Below are 20,917 nucleotides of genomic sequence, written 5' to 3' on the forward strand. Positions count from 1 at the left end.
ATAAAACTATAATTTTGAATTTTCATTCAGGGTGAACCTTGAATGAAAATTGAAGGTCCAGTTGCTTCTCTTCCCCCATTACCTAAATAAAAAGCATGGCCCATTTATATGTAACTTTTGTGGTAACGCACGTAGCACAAGTGTTGTGTTACGGTGCCATTCATTTTGTATGCAGGCCAACACACACAACCAATGCACCCACATTGCTGCATTCTGCAATAAACAGTGGTGCATTATAAAAGCATTATGTGTTTTTTAACACATTAGGATGAATGGCTTTCATTATAGATTAGCTGCCTAATGCAGTCAATGTTCACATTCAACACAATGCAATGCCCTGCTATAAATTGGCCTTATGGGTGACAGTGCATCACCCTTTGTGGGATCTGGTGAATGCTGAGGATCTCAAAATCTCATTTATTCCCCTACCTTTAATTTTTTAAAACTTTTTTTCTAATTTTTGTTGCATTTTTTTCGTAAGCAGCACTGGAAGTGCAGTAGAGTGAAGTCAAAGCCAGCATTTTCCACAGGTAGGTTTTTCTCTAAATGGCAACAAGTGGTTATGGCAGAATCTGATTCAGTTTTAAAGTATTAGGAGAATGAAAGCTTATATATGAAAGACAACTCAAGAGACAAAAACTTTTTATAACTGTTGTAAAGTAAAAAAAAAAGTTAATGCATGCCAATAAACAATATGCAGGGACTAACTGTGTCCCTTTCCACAAATACATAGTAATGGGAACAGTGTTTGTTTCGAGAAATGGGAGTCTTGGGCAATTGGGTCCTGAGGATTTAGATTTTTGTGGTTCCATTTGCCTTTTAAATTGGGGTCACCTTGGATTTGACATTTGTTGATCTGCCTTTGTAAAATAAAAGGTTGGGGTCATGGAAATTGGCACAATGTCAGTCTGCTTGAAGTTAACAATGTATGTACAGTAAGTTTGTATTCAATTGTTCTTTCTTTCTAATTTTGTATAGAATATTTTTGATACAAAGACACAATATATAATATAAATACATATCTATCTATACGGTAATGCATTTGGCATAATAGGAAACTAATGATGGCACAGCACAGATACCCACATCCGTATTTTTTGTTGTTATTTAAGAGGAGGGGAGAGGACTTTATAGACTTTCACAGATAAGACATTTTGCGGGTTGTATGGAATGTTGTCCAAAACTAAATTATATATGGACAAGGCCATAATAAACACTTGTAAACAGTTATTGGCATCCCGTGATTGGGAAATTACATAGCATTCACCATATTACTAAAAGCTGGAGACATGGTTGTGTACAGACAAAACTGAAATGATAGGTTAGTGGGAATCAGAAAACACACTGTCCACAAGTATAACAAACAACACAATGGCCTAGCACTGAGCCATTCAAGAGTAAATGTATTTAGGACACTGCAATGATACCAATACTATTAATTCATTCAGTATCCCTAACCTGTGTCCATACTTTTGTCTACCCTAGAATATAGTATCGGAGGAAATGCATACAGTAGTTTGCCTCAAGATCAGATATACACTTTTTATAAAGCCTTAATGCCCTTCATGGAGTATTCTTGAATACTCATCATGTGTGACCAGTAGAGACAGTCTGGCTTTATCACATTTAAATCGGATCTATCAACACATTTTAACATTATATAAAAGGGTGGCTATCGTACTGCATCATCAGGGGCAATAAATAATGTAAAAAAACAAAGTGCTCAATTGCACCACTTCTATTTCCTACATTTACAAGACACATCACCTGATGTTGCACCTACGAAATGCAACTTCGGGTGACATGAGAAATCGGGAAGAAAGAAGATGGTGGCGCTATATGGGATGGTGAGCACCAGCAAGAAGAGGGGTGCCGAGCCAGCACGGGACTCATCGGGCACGGTAAAGGTTTTCACATTTGTTGACCGGTCAAGGACTTGTCATCGGTAAAGATGAATACATTTTTACAAAAGTTCTGTTTTATAGAAAATCTGGCATCACCAATTTTACAGAACTTGACAAGGATTCGTATTTCTGTTTTTTTTCTACGAATTGACACAGCCCTGCTACACAGCTTATCTAGAAGGATGACCTAGAGTTTCAGAAAATTAACATTGTATTGCTAAAGGGTCGTTTTAGGTATGGTGATCAGATGTGCATGATTTCCAAGCTTAGTCCGAGTTACCAGCTAAAATGTATGTCTGCCCAGTAACTGCCAGTCACGGTGTCCAGTCACCCTTATCTATGCCAGACTGCATTGCCAGTTCATAACCTGGACATTACCAAGATGCAAGCCCAAAAACCTTCAAGCACCCAATCAATGGGGTTGAATAAAGCAGGGGGTTTCAGTGGTACCAATGAAAGATAAAATCATCGTACTACAAAATTCATAAAAACAAAACTATTTTTACATTAAAATATATAGAGTCTGATAAACTTTTTTTAGAGAAGTCCATGATTAGACATAATTATTATGGACCATAATTTTCGGCCAGATAATTATTTAAACCTGACACGTTTCACGAGATGACATTGCTTCTTCGGGGGGGGGGGAAATTTAGCACTGGCTGGCTTCTGTTACCTCTATAGAGCACATGTGAACATTGAGAGTCCATTGGAGTTCAAAATATGGATCTGCTTTGATCTCTGATGCACAGCTTAATGTAAAAGCAACTGCAATGAGTCAGCTTGAGAAAATAGCTGCCGCTTACTTGTAGAGAAAAACTCACACAGCAAGGGGAGCCAAGATGCACTTATGATTCTGGGTTTCAGCTGATAATTTGGGTTGGCCACTGATTCGAGTATGGTAAGTTTACAAGGAAGGCTTCTGCATGGCCTGGTCCTTGTACAGCATAATAATGGCTTTCTGGACTACCTAAAAAGTCAATGGGTTTTCAAAGTCTGGTCACCTTCATTTATAGAGATCTGTGCAATTTAAAAGAAAAGGCTGTTGACACCTCTGCCATCACATCAGGTCAGGCACAGTATACCCATTACTGTATATCCTGTTTTAACTGCTATTGATTTACATAATAGTAAAAGTCATTGAGTTCTACTCCAGCCATCTACACACATTACCGAATCTCCCAGTTTGATTACTGTGAGCAGTTTTATGGTCACTGTAAAAAAGCTGTCAATAAGATACGGCTTCAATTAAAATGAATGGAGATGTTTCCTACATATATAACACAAGTTAACCAAAACTCATCAAGCTCCACTGATTTTCTTCTCTCAATGTGTTAATTAGCACTTGGGAAGTGTCCCGGCATAACAAATCAGCGGACTGTTTAACTCATAAGCTGAAGAGAAAGGGCAGCTCAATATAAATTTTAGTTTGCCCAAAGAAAAAGTCTATTTTTCGATAACTGAATACCAATTGGCCCTCCTTACCCTCAAAATCTAAAACACGGACCATGAATCAGACATTTATGTTCTGCAGCTTACACCGGGCAGTGTTGCACTCTACAGAGAGGCGGTGAGTTGTGAAGTGTTATCCAAGTGAGGCTCCTGGCCATAGAGCATAAAGAAAATCTTGTCTCTCTCTTTCATGCAGGAGATGGTTGTAAAATAAACCTTTATAGTGAAAACTGTGATCATTATATATTTCTGTATGGGCCATTTATGTATAATTTACATAACGTATTTAATTGACGTGAAATGAACAAAAAACATTCATTCCTGTGAATTTTCAGAAAAATGGGCCTACCACAGTTACACACTCTCTTCAGCCAATTTCAACAGATCATTTAAAAGTACACTTAATAGCCAATAGTCTATGGACATTCACACCTATTTTGGACATCCCACCTTAGAACCATAAATGCTTAATGCCCTTTGAGGTGTCTCCAGTCTTCTGAGAAGGCTCTTCATAATATTTTGGTGCGTGTCTATGGGACTTTGTGTCCATTCAGCGAAAAGTCTATCTTGAGGTCAGGTACTGATATTGGGTGAGAAAACCTGTCTGACTTTGGGCATTCCAAATTATTCCGAAAGTGTTTTAAAGGGTTATGGTAAGGGTTCTGTGTAGGCTATTTGAGTTTCGCCACACCTCACTGATCAAACCATGTGATTTTAGAGATGACTTTGAGCAAAGACACAGTAACCTTTATAAGAAACACCTGGGCTAATTTGTAGGGGTCAATTATTCTTCTGCCCTTATGGTGAAAGTCAGCCTCGAACTTTGTAACATGGGGAACCCCTAAAATAACTTTCATAAGGAAAAAAGTCTCTTACATTGCTGGCTGGTGGAAAGAATGTCACCCTACAGACCAAAAAGATCATTGGCGTGAGTGGTAAGTGACCCGAGAGGCACAAATTGCCCATTGCAAGGAACGCCTAGCAACCTCCTAATGAACCCTGGTTGATCATCACTGGGCTATGGATGATATTAATAAACCCATCAAACTGTAACATAGGTTTTATCCCTGGTGGGAATTGAACCCAGATGTTAGGGTTAACCCTAACCCAGCTAACAATTACATGCATTATATGGTCTTGTCCTAAAACCAACAAACATGATTGGGAGTTTATTAAAACTGGACATAAATATGAAGTGGGGACTTGTCTCTGTACCCAATAATTCTGCCAAAGGACACAGGCTTTTTGAAAATTCTCATTTAGGTCTCATTCCTATATTAATAAACTGTATTTATAAAGCGCCAACATATTATGCAGCACTGTACATTCAATAGGGATAGCAAATGACAGACAGATACAAACAATTACACAGGAAGAGGAGAGGACCCCAAAAGAGCTTACAATCTAAATACCCTTAGCTGCCATGAGGAATTTATTGTAGCCACCAGGTAGTTTTGTATCTGGATTTGTCCTAATGGCAACTCTGTTACAAAGGTATAAATTAAATAATCTCCTCATAAAAGTATAAGCCAGGGGCATTCCAACCAAACATGGGGCCTAGGATGAATGAGGATTGAAAATGGGGGCCTAAAAATAAGTATGTGTTAATAGTGGGTGTATATACACAATGCATGCCATGGCTCTCGTCTATTAAGCTGCTTCCCCTTTGGGCCAGGGCCAGCAAAATTAAACCCTAAAACAAATCCCTAACAAAGTTTCAAGGCATTATGCCCTATCACAATTACTCACAACACAAGGACTTCTCCATACAACACAATAGCACAACACAACGACACCCCAATACCCTCCAGCCAACCAGCACAACGCAAGAACTAACTCCTCGCTCCTGTAGCCATCACACTAATACACCAACATTTCCCTTGACAAGTTCCTCCACAAACAAAATATGTACTGCTACCAAAGAACCTCAAGGCAAACACCTCTCCAGATCTGGGAGCAACTGATCTCCCGTGTCTTGTAGTGACATGGGATCAATGCCAAAAGTCAATGAGTACAGGCTGGAGTCACAGGTGATATGTTTGCAGAGATTTAATTTTTCCATCATTGGAGAATTGTTCAATGGTGCAGGCTGTGAAAGAAGTTTTGATTTATTGTTTTTTTTTTGACAGTTACATACACTTGAGATACATCATTAGTAGTTACATCTTTAGCTGTTGGCTGCCCAATGGCTTAAGAAAAAAATAGTCTGGAAGAAGCAAAGCAGCACAAAGCTGAAACATTGATGGGGTCATGTCAGTGATCTTAGACCACTCGAGTAGGGAAAATGAAGCAGTATATTTGCCACATTGTATAAGGAATCTGTACAATATGGCAAATGCTCCTAGGGACCCCGTGGCGGTTCAGTTTCAATTTATTTACAAGTTTCAGTAAATGTCATTTATTTAGTTACAAACCAATACCACTGGTTCACCTCTATATGGAACACCTTGGTATATTTGTAGATCTTTTTAGGTTTTCTGCCCCTTTAACAACAAAATGTTGTATTTAAAAAAAAGAGCAAAATAAATCCTCTGATGATTATCTCATGTGTTTTCTACTTTGAATTATTCAAAGCTGTTAACTTTTCTAGCTGAATTATTGATAAGTTTGCTCCTTCTTTAAAAGATGTGACATTCACATTGGCAAAGTCTCAGAACTCTGGAAACTTTCAATCCTAAACTTTTCAAGCTAAACTTTGAGTAGATCCAAAAAAAAATCAAGCCCTGTATTCTTAAAAAATAATAATAAATACTATGCGCAGAAGTTTATATACTAATATGCAGCAGTGTCTTAACCTGGCATCACTGGAAAAGGTCAGCACAGGGCTAAAGCTAGGTACACACGTCCAGTGGTTCTTGCCCAATAATCGGCTCAGGGCCGATATCGGACGAGAATCTGACGTGTGTACAGCACCCATCGTTCATCATCCGAACGATAGTCCTGGTGGATCTACGGACCATGGACGACGAACGATCCTAATGCAAGGGAGGGGGGAAACACACAGCAGGGTGCCGCTCCATCGTTCTCCCCCTCAACTCTGCATAGAGCAGAACGGTGCTGTATGTACAACACTCGTTCATGCATTGTGCAGTCCTTAGTCGTTGGAAAGGATCGTGAAAGATCCTTTCCAACGACTATAATTGCACGTATGTGTATACAGCTTAATAGTGTGAGCAGAAGGGCAGACTGATTGGCTCATCATTGTGTTCTTCTAGTTCATTGTCCAATCAACATCTCTACTGCTTCAAGCCCCACAGATGTCAGATGGATGAATGAGCGCTGTACATAGCTCTGTTCTATGGAGAGGACAGCATTATGTTTTTTCATGGGAGTGGTCATTCCCCATTGGACTTTCATCAATCCACCATGGCCAAATTCACAATGAACGATAATGGAGAGGAGCACTGTATGCATGTCTGAATTTGCCCGAGATGCCCATCATTAGTCTTGGGCAAAAATCATTTGACATGTGTACATAGCTTAAAAAATAATTACATTCTAAACCAAAAAAGTAACAACAGAATTCCTGGTGATAAACAGAAAGTATAAAACAATACTAGTGTTTAATCCAATGACCTAGTAATGATTTCCTCACTCATAACCTTGTCCACATGCATGGCTCCAGAGCTTCCTTGACTCTCTGGAACTCCCTTCCTCATCCTATTAGCCTTGCTCATTCCTTGAACTCATTTAAACAAGCCTTTAAAACTTACAATTTCAAAATAAATTACATGCTCATTACTCTAATAAATTATTACTGATTAGTCACCATTACTACACTTCTACCTCTTGGATTGTAAGCTTGATGTAGTATAAGGTATGCAGGTTTGCAGCACTAATTTAGAATTGTGTCACTGTATAACATGTTGGCATTTTCTATATAAAGGTTAATAATAAAATGAAAACTTAAATGTTTTATAATAATCATCATGTGTTAGATTAAGTAGAGGGAATTTTTGCAGTTCCTTTGTATAATTGGGGTAGGGGGCTATTATAGCATCCTAGCATTGTATGCCTGGACAGGAATCTGACAACCTATATATTATTTATGTTATGGGGTCCAGAGGTCTCCCCAGCTACTCTGCATGGTGTATTGGCCATGCATGGTCCCTATTTTAACTCTTTAGTATAAAAGAAGGCTCTATAGTAACACCAACCAAACATTGAAACTTGCCAAAGAGAAGACTGGTAATAAAGACAACACTGTGCTCTTTGCCCCTTCATTGGGCCCTGCCTATGATTCCAGTGCTCCATTGAAGCCCCAAATTCTGCATTTTTCAGTTAGAACCTTCTGGTGTGCATAAACAAAGGATATCGAACAAAGCAAAGACAAAGCCCCACCAAGAAGCACTGGAAAAGGATAGATACCCCTTCATGTAAACACATACATAATTATAGTCTGCAGGACCCTGGTTTAAAATAGTTGCATTATGAAAACTCTGCAAATAGCACGTGATGCAAATCCAGCATATCATGTGGCTTCAGCTGTGTTGTCATGTTAGATAAAGTAGTGGCTGTCTGAACAGGTGTAAGCTAAGGCTAAATACGACTTAAAATGCACTCTTTATCAGAAGATATGTATTTGTTATGGTGCATTAATAAATCAGACCCTTTGTGTACTGAAGTGATCAGTGCTCTATACCGATGACATATTTAATGAATGGTGAGACTCGTACCTTCTTCTTGTCTTCATCTTCCCTTTTCTTTATGTTATAGATGACCTGGAAGAGATCCTTGAGATCCACCACTAGAGGTTCAGCCTAAAGCAAAACGCAGACAAGTTCTCATTAATTTAAAGATAATTTGATAAATTGTATGTCTTAGATGGGCAGGATGTCCTACCTATAGTTGGCTTAAACAATTTTTGGAAGGTATTGTACATTTTTTATATTTCCCATTCATTTTGAAATATTTTGGTGCATTAGAAACATTCTCCTGACATAAAAAAAACAACACAATGAAGTAAAAAGTAGCACTGTCTGTCTATAGACACAAATATTGGAAAATGATGGTGAGTCAAACTGGATTAAAAAAATATTTGTTTTCTATATTTTATATCTTTTTGCCTTAAAATATACAGAAAATAAAATAAACTTTTGAAAACAACTCCACCAACAAAGCCTGATTTATCCCCAAAATGGTAAGTTGCCCTTTTTTATTATAAGATATAACAAGACTATTGCTATGGCAGTAAGTTTAATATGCATGTTTGTTGGATCTACATTGCCTTGGTGCCTTGGGACACCATTAAAAATGAATGAGACCACGACGGGCCAACACACACAAAGTGTGGTAATGTACATTGACTTAAAGCAAACCCTGCATTACCAAAACACACCACACCGAATAGTAAAAACATAAAAATCATATTAACAAAACTTTAACCATAGGTTTTCCCAATTTGATTTCCCTTAATGGTTATTTAGAAACTAGGATTGAATTAAATTGATCCACGTGATGGAATAACTGATCTTAATTATGATAAAAATCACCATTATATTTATAAAAATGTATAAACACAACACAAAAAAAGTGGTTTCAATTTAAATAAGATGTTTCTAAAAAGAACAAAAAAAAAAAAACAAAACAATCACCCAAACACCTGAGAACATATCCTAAATTATGATTGAAAACAACATTATTTGACTGATTTTTGCAGCAGAATAGGCAGCAAAATGCAAATGTGTTTACCATACCATAGGAAATACATGTAAAGCCCTTTACTATGTTGTATTGTTGTTTTAGGTACAATATAATGTATTAAAAAAAATTACTAATTAGTCCATACGTTCATACATACGAATACACTTTATTAAACGTAGCCTGGCATAATATCAATATTTAGTTCACAGTCCAGTTACATTCCATCACGTTTCCAGTGCAATATAACTCCATTCGGTCATACCTGCTGTGCTGTCTTTATGGCAAAAAATTGATGTTGTCCTTCGGCACCACAAACGTATCCAAAAGCTCGATTGTCTGTCACATCTCGGGCAATGAAAGAAATCTTGTTAACTGGATGTTCATGCTCGATTACCTACGGTGGGAATTTAGAAAAAAAAGTGGTAAATTATATTTTTTGCAAGCTTTATAACTTGTTTGTAGGCTGAAACGATGTTACCAATCTGGGAAAACAGAGAACAGTAAAGGAGTATTTATCCATAGAATAACAATATAGCCCAGCAGGTCTGTCTGGGAGGGTTCTCATTTATCCAGATCATTGTATAATAGTAATAGTTTGTCTTCATCATTACAAGCACAAATCCAGATGAATGTGACTGTTTGCAGCATTCCAAGCTGCTGTATCAGTTCTACCAGTGTAAGGAGCATAGCCCAGCTTTTATATTCACATATACCCAAATGCTTTACAGTCTTCTATATAACAAGAACAGTTCCAGTTGAACATGAATAACTACTAAAAGCAGTAAAGGAGACTGTGACTCTGAAAAAGTAAGGTCTGCTGTTTTTATTTGCCCTATAATCTTGCATACCTGAAGAATAAATGTTTTTTTTTTGGTTTGTATATTGGTTTATCGCTGGTTTCTATCTGCAGCAGCAACTTCTGCGGAATTTAGAAATCTTGCTGAGAAGACATTGTGAAACAGCATGTTCTTTTAAGATTTGTAGTATACTGCAATTCCTATTTTTGAAGGATGATGGCATCACCTCCCTGCACTGCTAAAGCCAGAAGAAATGTGGATTTAATACCTTTTAGTACTTAATGGGAGTTTTTCTCTTCTTACTAGTATGTCAGCAAGTAATAGGAGTAATAAACAATGGCTCTTGTGCTCCTTTCCACTTTCTCATGACAATAGTGACTAATGTAAACCCACAGCAGATGCTGTACACTTTTATAAGTTGACTACAACTCAACTTTAAAATATCTGTGATTTTAGGATCAATTATTGCCAACTGCATGTAGCTACAGAGGTCAGTGGTTTTAAAGCTCTTTTGACACTTTGAAAGAATATGTACATTAGCTAATGATTAGCATGATCAAAAAAGATTTTACAACCACAGTATTTATCAAGGTATAATCAGCAATCAAATACCCTGATTGCCTCTTTTTTCAAAAGTGGCAATCATGGCTGCAGCACGACTTGCTCAGTGGTTAGCACTCTTGCCTTTGCAGGACTAGGTCACACAGGATAGTTAGTGATATGAAAATTGACTTTGTAAAGCTCTGCGTAATATGTTGGTGCTATATAAATACTGGATAATATTAATGGCCACAAACAACACTTGTTGCACTGATCACTTCTGTACACAAAGGGTCTGATTTATTAATGCACTTTCACCAGTGAAGCTGGGTCATCCAGCAATCCTGGAATGGATCTGGTCCAGGAATCAAAACATTTGACAGCAAATAGCAAATGACTTTGAAATCCATTCCAGGTTTTCCTGGGTCACCCAGTTTCACTAATGAAAGTGTATTCTCTCCAGCCTTGGAGAGCTTTAATAAATCAGGCCCAAAATCTGACTGCCCTTTTACAAATCTAATGTTATAAAAGTGGAAGTCTGATTTCAAAGATTGTAGAACAAACAATGGTGATGTGTTATCTGATTCCATTTCTTTCTATCCCTTCAGGTCCATAGCCTGGGCGCAGACGCACTTCACAGAAAACGTAAGTCCCCTGCCATCAATTGACCCCAAGCTCTGGGAAGACTTCATTAAAAGGTGAAAGACAAACTACTGCCAGGAATGTCTGACCTTTGCTTTCCATGGTTTACGGTATATTTGATTTCTATGAGCAGCAGATTTCTGTAGAATTGATTCTGCAACAGAAAGTGGATTTGACAGTGCTAGTGTCATACCTAAAGTCAAACATTGGAAAAGTCTTGATTCACTGCTCATTTGTTGGGCAGAAACCTTAGCTAAAGACTACTACTGATCATTAGGAACGCTAAGAAAAGAAACAGCTAAACATTATTAAAGCTTAACATAGACGCTAATAAAATGTTTTTTTTTTTTTTTTTACAATTATTCTTTTTTGAATCAAACGCCTCTGATAGTGGTATAGTTTATCCTAACCCCTGTGAATGTCACTTTTGCAGGACGACTAAGCCTGAATGTAAATGTACTAAAAAATAAATGTTATTAGTAATACCAGAAAAAATGCACTGGATACCATTATTACATGCATCATATCCAGGAAGTTACATAGTTACATAGTAGGTTAGGTTGAAAAAAGACATAGGTCCATCAAGTTCAACCACTAGTGAAATACATATATCCCAGATATAAAACCCTAAAAGACGAAGTTGGTCCAGAGGAAAGCAAAATAATTTGGTTCAACAATGGAAAAAAATTCTTCCTGATTCCATGAGGCAATCGGATGTTCCCTGGATGAACAGTCACTGTTATTTTTACTTTAAAGCTATAATCCCCAGTTATATTCTATGCTTCTAGAAATCATCCAGCTTTTTCTTAAAGCAATCTATAGAACTTGCTGAAACTACTTCCTGAGGGAGCCGATTCCACATTTTCACAAGCCTTACAGTAAAGAATCCTTTCCTTATCTGGAGCTTAAACTTTTTTTCCTCCAGACTCAAGAGTGCCCTCTTGTTCTTTGTAATGATCTCAAAGTGAATAATGGGGAAGAGAGTTCTCTATATGGACCATTATATATTTGTACAGGGTGATCATATCCCCCCTTATACGTCTCTTCTTAAGGGAGAATAGATTCAGTTCAGCTAATCTCTCCTCATAGCTGAGCTCCTCCATTCCTTTTATTAGTTTAGTTTCCCTTCTCTGCACTCTCTCCAATTCCACAATGTCCTTTTTTTGAACTGGTGCCCAAAACTGGACTTTATATTCCAGATGAGGTCTGACCAATGCTTTGTACAGGGGCAGGATTATGTCTCCATGTCTGCAGTCTATTCCTCTTTTATTACAAGAAAGTACTTTACTAGCTTTAGATATTGCAGCTTCGCATTGCATGCTGTTATTAAGTTATCAACACACAATATTTTTTACAATAGCAAACCTTTAAACCTTTATTAAAACATGTTTTCTGATCATGAATATGAATGAAACAAATTTGTTTTCATAGAACATTACACCCGTGAATAATGCGTAGAATAAAGCGATACGTGGGATGAGGAATATGTCACAGCGCAGGTGATTCTATCCGTCTTGCCTGTCATATCAGCTCAGTTTATTGAAAATATCATTTTCTCTGAACGCTCATCAATAAATAAACCAGCCTGTTATACTCGGTGCAATATACACTACAAGAGACCTTCACGTGACCTTTAGCAATGACTCTTGCTTGGCTTGCATGACTGCCTGATGAATACTGTAAATAGAAGACAACACTAATAAATATGGAACTACGCCATCCACATTTTCTGCAACAAAGATTTTAATGTTGCTTATTATATTTTAAGGCGACAAAGACTTTATTAAAATCTGTTTCCATCAATCTTATTATAGCGCTATTGGGATATGGTTAGCCCTATGCTGTCCTGAAATGCTGGAGATTGCAGGCTGTGCAGGACCTGCTGCAAAAATTCTACCCCATGGCTCTATCATATCATTCACATCAGTTATAAGGTCAGATCATCCATAAGTTTGATTGAGTTAACTTCTAAAATGTATCACAGATGGCAAAGAGCAGCAGTGATTGATGTGAATACTACCCAGCTCTTCCAAATGTTTTGGACAGAGAAGTGAATGGGTAGAAAGTCTACCAGAACTTTAGTACTGTTTCTGTTGTTGGGGAGATTTTCTTATACTTCTATTGTGGTCATATAGAAAAAGAAAAAGAATAAAGAAATTGTTTTCTAAATGTTTACTTACTGCATGACAAGGGGACAGGAAATAATGTAAAACCTTCATAAAAGGGACATACATTGGTATTAAATTCTGGAAAGGATTATCACCCTAAGTGCCTATGGTGGTGCAGGCAAAGGAAGCCACATCACACACAGGGGACTCTAGCATTCACAATTTAACATATGCTAGATGCTAAAGATTTTGCAGGAAGTCACAACTTAAAACAAGAAAGTGAAGAATTGCAGTTCATCAGAAAGATAAGTATGAAAAGACTTTGGCAGAGATGTCTTTTAAGAATCACTTAAAAGAGACTTTTCACTATAAAATAGTGAGGTCCATGTATGTGAAACTTAGGTTGGAGAGAAGCAACTCACGATTAAAAGTTTACATGGTTGGAATTGAAAAGTAAGAAAGTGAGTGGTGGTTTAAAGTTTAAGTATAAGGCAACCAAAAAAGTATTGTTTTCAATAAAACAGCTCATAAATAACAATACAACGCATATCAGTATTGGTGAGCCACCATAAGAGTTGTGGTCCCGTGTAGTATCGTTCAGGCCCTAGAGGGCGCTATACATACTATCGTGTTTCCCCGAAAATAAGACACTGTCTTATATTTTTTTGGCTCCCAAAAACACACTAGGTCTTATTTTCAGGGGATGTCTTATTTTTCCATGAAGAAGACTAGGTCTTATATTAGGGCAGGTTTACAAAATAGTGCTAGGTCTTACTTTCGGGGTAGGTCTTATTTTCGGGGAAACACGGTATGTCTAACATTGTGCGCACGTATATACCCGTAGATTGTTATAGTGCAGAAAAATATCAGTTTTTACCCAACGCGTTTCAACTTTTTTTGGCTTCTTCAGGGGTAGCGGCACATCAGCAAATATATACACATGCAGTTATGATATATGATATTGTTGTGGGACTTGACTCAGTAGGTGTTGTAAGTAGGAGAGAGTCTCAAATATTTGGTACCAAAAAGGCAATATTGTTTGAGTAAAGGTACACATCAGATATGTACTTCAAAGTACCACAGAGTATGATGAATAGATCTGTAGTTCATGGATCTCCAAAGTGCATTCCTGTCAGGCAGGAATGCGTGCTGCTGCTGGCGTGCAGGGGCGCAGCACAAACTTCTTCCTACCTGTCAGACGATGTATGTATAGCGCCCTCCAGGGCATGAACGGTACTACACAGGACCACAACTCTCATGGTGGCTCACCAATACTGATATGCGATGTATTGTTATTTATGAGCTGTATCATTGAATATAATACTTTTTTGCTTGCCAAAAACTCTTTCACTCCTCTGTATTTTATAATTACATGCTTGGAAGCCTGAAGTATATCTGAAGCAAGTATAAACTTTGATCTGTGGATTGTATAATGCTATACTGAGTGACTGCCAGAACTGCTTGCCCAAAAACAGCATCTTCTAGGCTTCCCAATCCCTGAAATATTGCCAGTGTTAGACAGGCAATTAGCCACTTAGCACTAACTCTGCACCCGGAAGTGCAAGGTATGAATACATGCCCAACTAACAGAACAGAGAATACTGTGTGGAGCAGAGGGAACGATAGGTATACAGTCAGTGCTTTGGGTTACGGGCTAATAAACCCCCATCCTAACAGATAACCTTAATATTTATTCTGACCCTAATTCTTAACCCTTACTCATTTGACTATAACACTTTAACTTTCAAACTTCACTTGTCAGAGCTGAAAGTGCAGCTCCAAAATTTTTATAGTTCTGTTCTTCTCAATACATCATTACTACTACATAACATCTACTCCTCAAAAAATCTCCCTAAAAGGGGGGAAGACAGCAATAAAAAAAAATTACCCCGTCTCCACTGGAAAATCACCCAACTGGTTTAAGCTCTACTTTTTAAAATTCATCTTTTGCTGAAAATCATGATTAGGTAACACATATATTATAAACTTCACAACCATTGTGGATGAATATAAGGTAATTCAATACTGAAACATAAAACGTCTTCGACTGCGCAATGAATGGGAAATGAGGGCAGTTTCTTCCAAAATAAAATCCCTTTTCAGAAAACTAATTTAAAAAAAGTTCCTATAAATAGGACACAGCCCTGTTAATTGGAACTCAGTGTTATTTTTGTGTCCCCAGAAGATGGTGTGGGCACATTACTGCCTTTGTGTGTTAAATCTCAAACGTCTGTTGAAAGCCAACCCCGGAGTCACACCATGGCTGGATACAATATTTAAACAGCTGTGGATCATAAACGTTCGTAAACTTTTAACAGCTAAAGTGTCTAGTGACAGGACAAAACGGCATTTACAGGAATGTTATGTTCCAGATGACTAAGGCTGGAACTTGCACAAACGTTCGAATATTTGTCTTCATGTGTTTTCTCACTTCGTTTACTTCTTCCACGTAACTATGAAAAAGGAGCGCATGCTGGGGATTTGGGCTTGGGGTTTTAATCCATTTTTTTAGTAGGATACCCATAAAGTCATTAAAGAGCCAGTTCACCCAAAACTGATAAATTGTGTGCTGAACCATTTCAAATATTCTTATACATCTCGAGGGATATGGGCTGAATTTACTTGGGTTCTCCAAGACTGTAGAAGATAGACCATCCTTGGGGAACCTAGGTGATCCAGCAAACCTGAAATACATTTCCTAAAAATGGTTTGCTTTTAGGTACTAAATGTTTTCAGTTCTTGAGCAGGTCAAAGCAAATGTTAATAAGAATTACTGAAAGTACATAAAAGATGCAGTTATACAATAAAGTTGCGTGCTCCCACACTAAGAACTGTGATTTGGTACAGCAAACTAACTTTCTAGGCTTCTGCATATATTTATAATAGTACATTGAGATTTTAGAAATTCAGTTTGTGAACTGAAGTTACACAGACCAGAGTTATTATTATTATTATTATTAATAATAATAATAATAATAATAATAAACAGGATTTATATAGTGCCAACATATTACCCAGCGCTGTTTATAGGGTTGCAAAAAGTTTACCACATAATAGCAAGCCATTTTTAAAAAATCAGTCTCCAGGTTTGCTGGATCACCTAGGTTTTCTTACAGTGGTCTATTTCAGTCTTTCTCAACCTTTTTAACATGGGGAACCCATTGGATAACTTACAGGTCTTCAGGGAACCCTTGCTACAATTGGTGTATTCACAGATAACAGTATAATAGCATGGTGGTCATTAGAAGAAATTCCATTTACATTGTTGACCAGCGGAAGAATGCCTGTATTACATATAGCCAAAAAGATCATTGGTGTCCCTTAAACTGACCAGATAGTCACAAACTGCTCATTGCTCAACAAACCCCTAGTAACCTTTGGAGGAACCACTTGCCTATCTTCTATAGTTTTGATCTTGGGTTAATCAAGCCCAACATTGGTGAGATCTCTGTGCTGAATTCCTGGGTCTGCAAACCTGCTGTGGGCATTAGGAGAATTTCCCACTCTCCCTCTATTTATCCACAATGTGGGATCTGAAAAAAGGGGAGCTGAAACACTCAGAGATGGATAGGAACACCCAAATCCCCCCGATATAGAAGAACAAAGTTCAGAATTAGTGTAGAGATATCTGTCTGTTGGTGTATCTGAGACATACAACGATTTGGCACATCAGACTTCACCTATAACTAGGGATACTAAGAGTCTACTCTTGGGTAAACTGGCCCTCTGATATAGGTTTAAAAAGTTTTTATTATAATTAATGCCCACTGGAAAATTGTACAGCATTTAAACTTCAGTCCAGCCAGTCAGAAGTTTTGTTAGGGTTACTCATGATACTTACCTGTTGACTTTTCATGAAGGGTTCATGTTATCACAAATTATGGAGCTCAACAGAAAGAGTATTGGACTTCACTTCAAGGCCTAACCTGTCATTTGCTTGATAACTCTTCCCCATTACAGCAGCCAGGGACTGCGATGATGGAGATGTTCTCATAACACTATAACGAGTCTCTCATTTTCTGTCCTAGTCATAATAGTTATTAGGGCAAATAAAGAGGGCAAACCTACATAGCAGTGACTCAGACAGCAGTAAATATTTGGGAGGCTTGGTAAATATTTACTACTAAAATACAAAAGTGAAAACATTCTGTTTTTATATATTCCTAAATTATTCACTAAACAATGTCATGTTTGTTATGAAATGTGACTTACGCCAGTTTTTTCATCGATGATCTTTATGCCGGAAAGTGAAATGTTCACCCAGATTCTTTGTTTGTGCTGTCCCTGAGAACGAGCTGCTACTGCCATTCCCTATCAAAGGAAAACAAAAACATAAATCAGAAACTCTAACACAGTCACAGACAATTGTTACATCAGATGTTCAGTATTACTAGGCCAATATTTAGATTTAAATTCTTTATATTACGCCCACACTGGTTGCACCTTTTTCACTCATCAACTAATGAAGTAAATGCTAATGAAAATAAAACTTTGCATTTTGATTCAAATATTTATTTAGGACACCATTATGGTATTCTGTGTTTTCTTTATATAACGCAGGGAGATCATAGCTGGTGGGATTGGCTAGTTGGGAGTTCTACATAGCTTTAAAAAAAACACCACAGCACCTTGTCTCAGTATTTTTCATTAATTTCAAGAGATTCCTGGCAGGTGTTATGAAACTATAAAAATTTGTTCACTGGTGAAAGCCATTCCAAGGCTGCATTTGCTTGCAGACTGCCCTAGGTAATCACAATGCATGTGACATTGAGCCTCCATTATTGAAAAAAACTAAAATTAATGAATGGAAGAGGCAAGCGAAGGACAGTCAGATTGAGAAGGGAAAGTATTGGTGATTCTGGATGTCTTCGAACCATAAAATGCACAAAAATCAAAGTGGATTACTATTTCAATTGTTGCAGTGGTGATATGGTGGGTTGGCAGATGATTACACCTTATGATTTATTCCTCCGATATCAGAAAAACACTCTCTATTAGATCTTGGTCCTCATTCTCTGATATTGTTGTTTACATAAAACTTCAGATAACTAGTTAAATACATGTTTAAAACAAGTATAATATTCATAACTTTGATATAAAAATAATATTATTCTTATAATACAAGAATATTCATAACTTTGTCTATCAAGTGTTGTATTTCAGACACCGAGAATAAACGTACCTTTAGCTTCATCATGGAGTCCTGACTCATTTTATCTCCACGAGCTTCTGGAACATCATCAATTCCAATTAATTTGGCTTTATATCGTACTCCATCTCCTTTGAATCTGGCCAAGAGGAATTCATCTGTTTTTTCTGGAACTGCAATCAGCCAAGAATATGAGATATTATTTCCGATCCTAACGAAGGAGTGTGCCGCACTTTCTTTTAAACTTAACAACTAGCTTCTATTGTTCTGGTTTGACCCCTATAGTTTACCCTGAAATATCCCTGAAATGTACTTTTTATTGTATTAATTTTTTTTCCATATATGAGCCGAAGACTGGGGAAATAGCACATATAGTATGCAAAGTGTTTTATCTGCCAAATGATTTGTAGTTTTGTCCAGCCACTTTTGTGATCCCTAAAGAATGGCCAGGTCAGTGATCTCTTAGCAGGAAGATAGGCTGGTCCAGCCTGCGATTGGTAAATAAAGGAGAAGCAGCCGTACAATAACAAGGCGATCCCTGCAAAGTTCTCTCCAACATTGCAAAGAACTAGAGCCCTCAATGCCTCAGAGAACTTATTCCTCTTAGTTTATGTGCTGCCAAAAGAGGGGATTTTATAGGAGGATTATATCAAAGAGATTCAGGTACTTTGTATTCTATTCTTTGTAGAAATAAATCTACAAACTCATAACTGAATTAAATTATGGAATTTGTATATCAGGTTTTAGTAGTTTAGCTTTAATAACCTTTTCCCCTCATTTTTTTTACTATACACGGTAACACACATAACATGCTTTGGTGCTTTGTATGCTGCAAGGTATGGCAATCCATGAGAGTGCGGTGCAGTGTGTTAGAAAACAGGGTCATGTACTTTATAATGTGCATTGGTCAGCCCATTCATTTTCAATGAACCTAAAACACAACATAACTCATGTTAATGTACATACAATAACCTGCCTCATCAATCTTTATGGGTCTGGGTGTGATAATGTTGGTTGCCACCAATACCTACAATGTACCTCTCTGTGCACAGTAACAGCTGTAGGAAAGCACATCTTAAATGCCAATGCAGATTAGGCGCAGTGCAAGTTATAGATCACTTTGGAGAGAAGGAGAAATTCTAGACAATATGCAATGGACTGATTTATTTAGGCGCCCAAAGACTGGAGAAAATAGACTACCATGGGAGAACCTGGGTAACCCAACGGACACAGATGGATCTAGTCCAAAATTGAAAACATTTGCCAACTAATAGCAAATGATTGTTAGGAAATCTATTCTAGGATTTCTGAATTGCTCATAATCACTAACATTATTATTATTATTATTATTAATAATAACAAACAGCAATTATGTAGCACCAACATATTACGCAGTGCGGTACATTAAATAGGGGTTGTAAATGACAGACGAATGCAGACAGTGACAAAGAAGGAGAGGACCCTGCCCTGAAGAGCTTACAATCTAGTAGGTGGGGGAATTTACACAAAATAGGAGGGGAGATATGTAGTGGTGGGAACTAGTGACAGTTTCAAAAGACAGAAGAAAATGGGTAGGCCAAGTTGGAAAAAATGGGTTTTGAGTTCTCTTTTAAATGAGCAGAAAGTAGGAGCAAGACGAATATGAGGAGGAAGACCATTCCAGAAAGTCAGGGCAGCTCTAGAAAAGTCTTGGAGCCGTGCATATGATGAGGTTACGAGTGAGAAAGTCATTAGTAGGTCATTGGAGGAGCAGAGAGAGCGGCTGGGGGAGTATTTTTTTACCTGGTCAGAAATGTAAGTGGGACAATAACTGTGGAGGGATTTGAAGGCAAAGCACAGGAGCTTGAAGTTGATTCTAAGGTGAAATGGAAGCCAGTGAAGAGAAAAATAGATTGTAGAGGAAAGAGTCGGGTTAGTGGAATACCAGAGAGGAGGATGTTATAGTAGTCCAGACGAGAGATGATAAGAGCATGTACAAGGAGTTTGGTGGTCTCTGGGGACAGGTAGGGGCAGATTTTGGAGATGTTGCGTAGGTGAAAGTGACAGGACCTGGAAATGTTCTGAATATGGGGGGGGGGGTAAATGAGAGGGCCGAGTCAAAGGTGACACAAGACAACGTGCCTGGGAGGAGGGAGGAATAACAGTGTTGGTAACAGTTAGATATATGTCAGGGAGATTTGGAATTTGAGGGGGGGATGATGATGAGTTCTGTTTTATCCAGGTTGAGTTTCAGGAATCGGTCAGACATCCATGAGGAGATGGCTGACAGGCAGCATGAGACCTTATCCAGGACTGAGGGAGACAGGTCAGGGGTGGACAGATAAATTTGAGTGTCATCAGCATACAGATGGTACTGTAAGCCAAAGGAGGATATGAGACTACCGAGAGAGGAGGTGTACAGAGAAAGAGAACCGGTCCAAGGACTGACCCTTGGAGAACACCAACAGGAATTACCATTAAAAAAAACTTGAAAGGAGCGGTCAGACAGATAGGAAGCAAACCAAGAAAGAGAGCAGTGTCACTAATACCAATTGAGCGCATAGTTTGTATTAGAAAGGGGTGATCAACAGTGTCAAAAGCAGAGATCAATGACAGTCTACCCAGTCCTTGAGAGCTTCAATAAATCATACCCAATGTTTTCAAACTTTTATGATCAGCGAAGTTTCTGGATGCCATTAGCAG

At 37.8% G+C, this 20,917-nt stretch overlaps 1 protein-coding gene across 4 annotated transcripts in view; it reads right to left on the reverse strand.

The window, feature by feature from the left end:
- Window positions 1-20,917, reverse strand: part of DAB2 (DAB adaptor protein 2) — a 110,056-nt gene that overhangs the window by 36,766 nt on the left and 52,373 nt on the right. For all 4 annotated transcript variants that reach the window (XM_072416629.1, XM_072416632.1, XM_072416630.1 and 1 more), the window contains exons 3-6: window positions 18,269-18,408; window positions 17,299-17,397; window positions 9,262-9,393; window positions 8,033-8,116 (exon numbers count right to left, since the gene is read on the reverse strand). In XM_072416629.1, the coding sequence (XP_072272730.1) occupies window positions 8,033-8,116; window positions 9,262-9,393; window positions 17,299-17,397; window positions 18,269-18,408 (455 nt within the window). The remainder of the gene's footprint in view (window positions 1-8,032; window positions 8,117-9,261; window positions 9,394-17,298; window positions 17,398-18,268; window positions 18,409-20,917) is intronic.

The sequence above is a fragment of the Pyxicephalus adspersus genome, chromosome 6 (genome assembly GCF_032062135.1).
Source record: "Pyxicephalus adspersus chromosome 6, UCB_Pads_2.0, whole genome shotgun sequence".
NCBI lineage: Eukaryota > Metazoa > Chordata > Amphibia > Anura > Pyxicephalidae > Pyxicephalus > Pyxicephalus adspersus.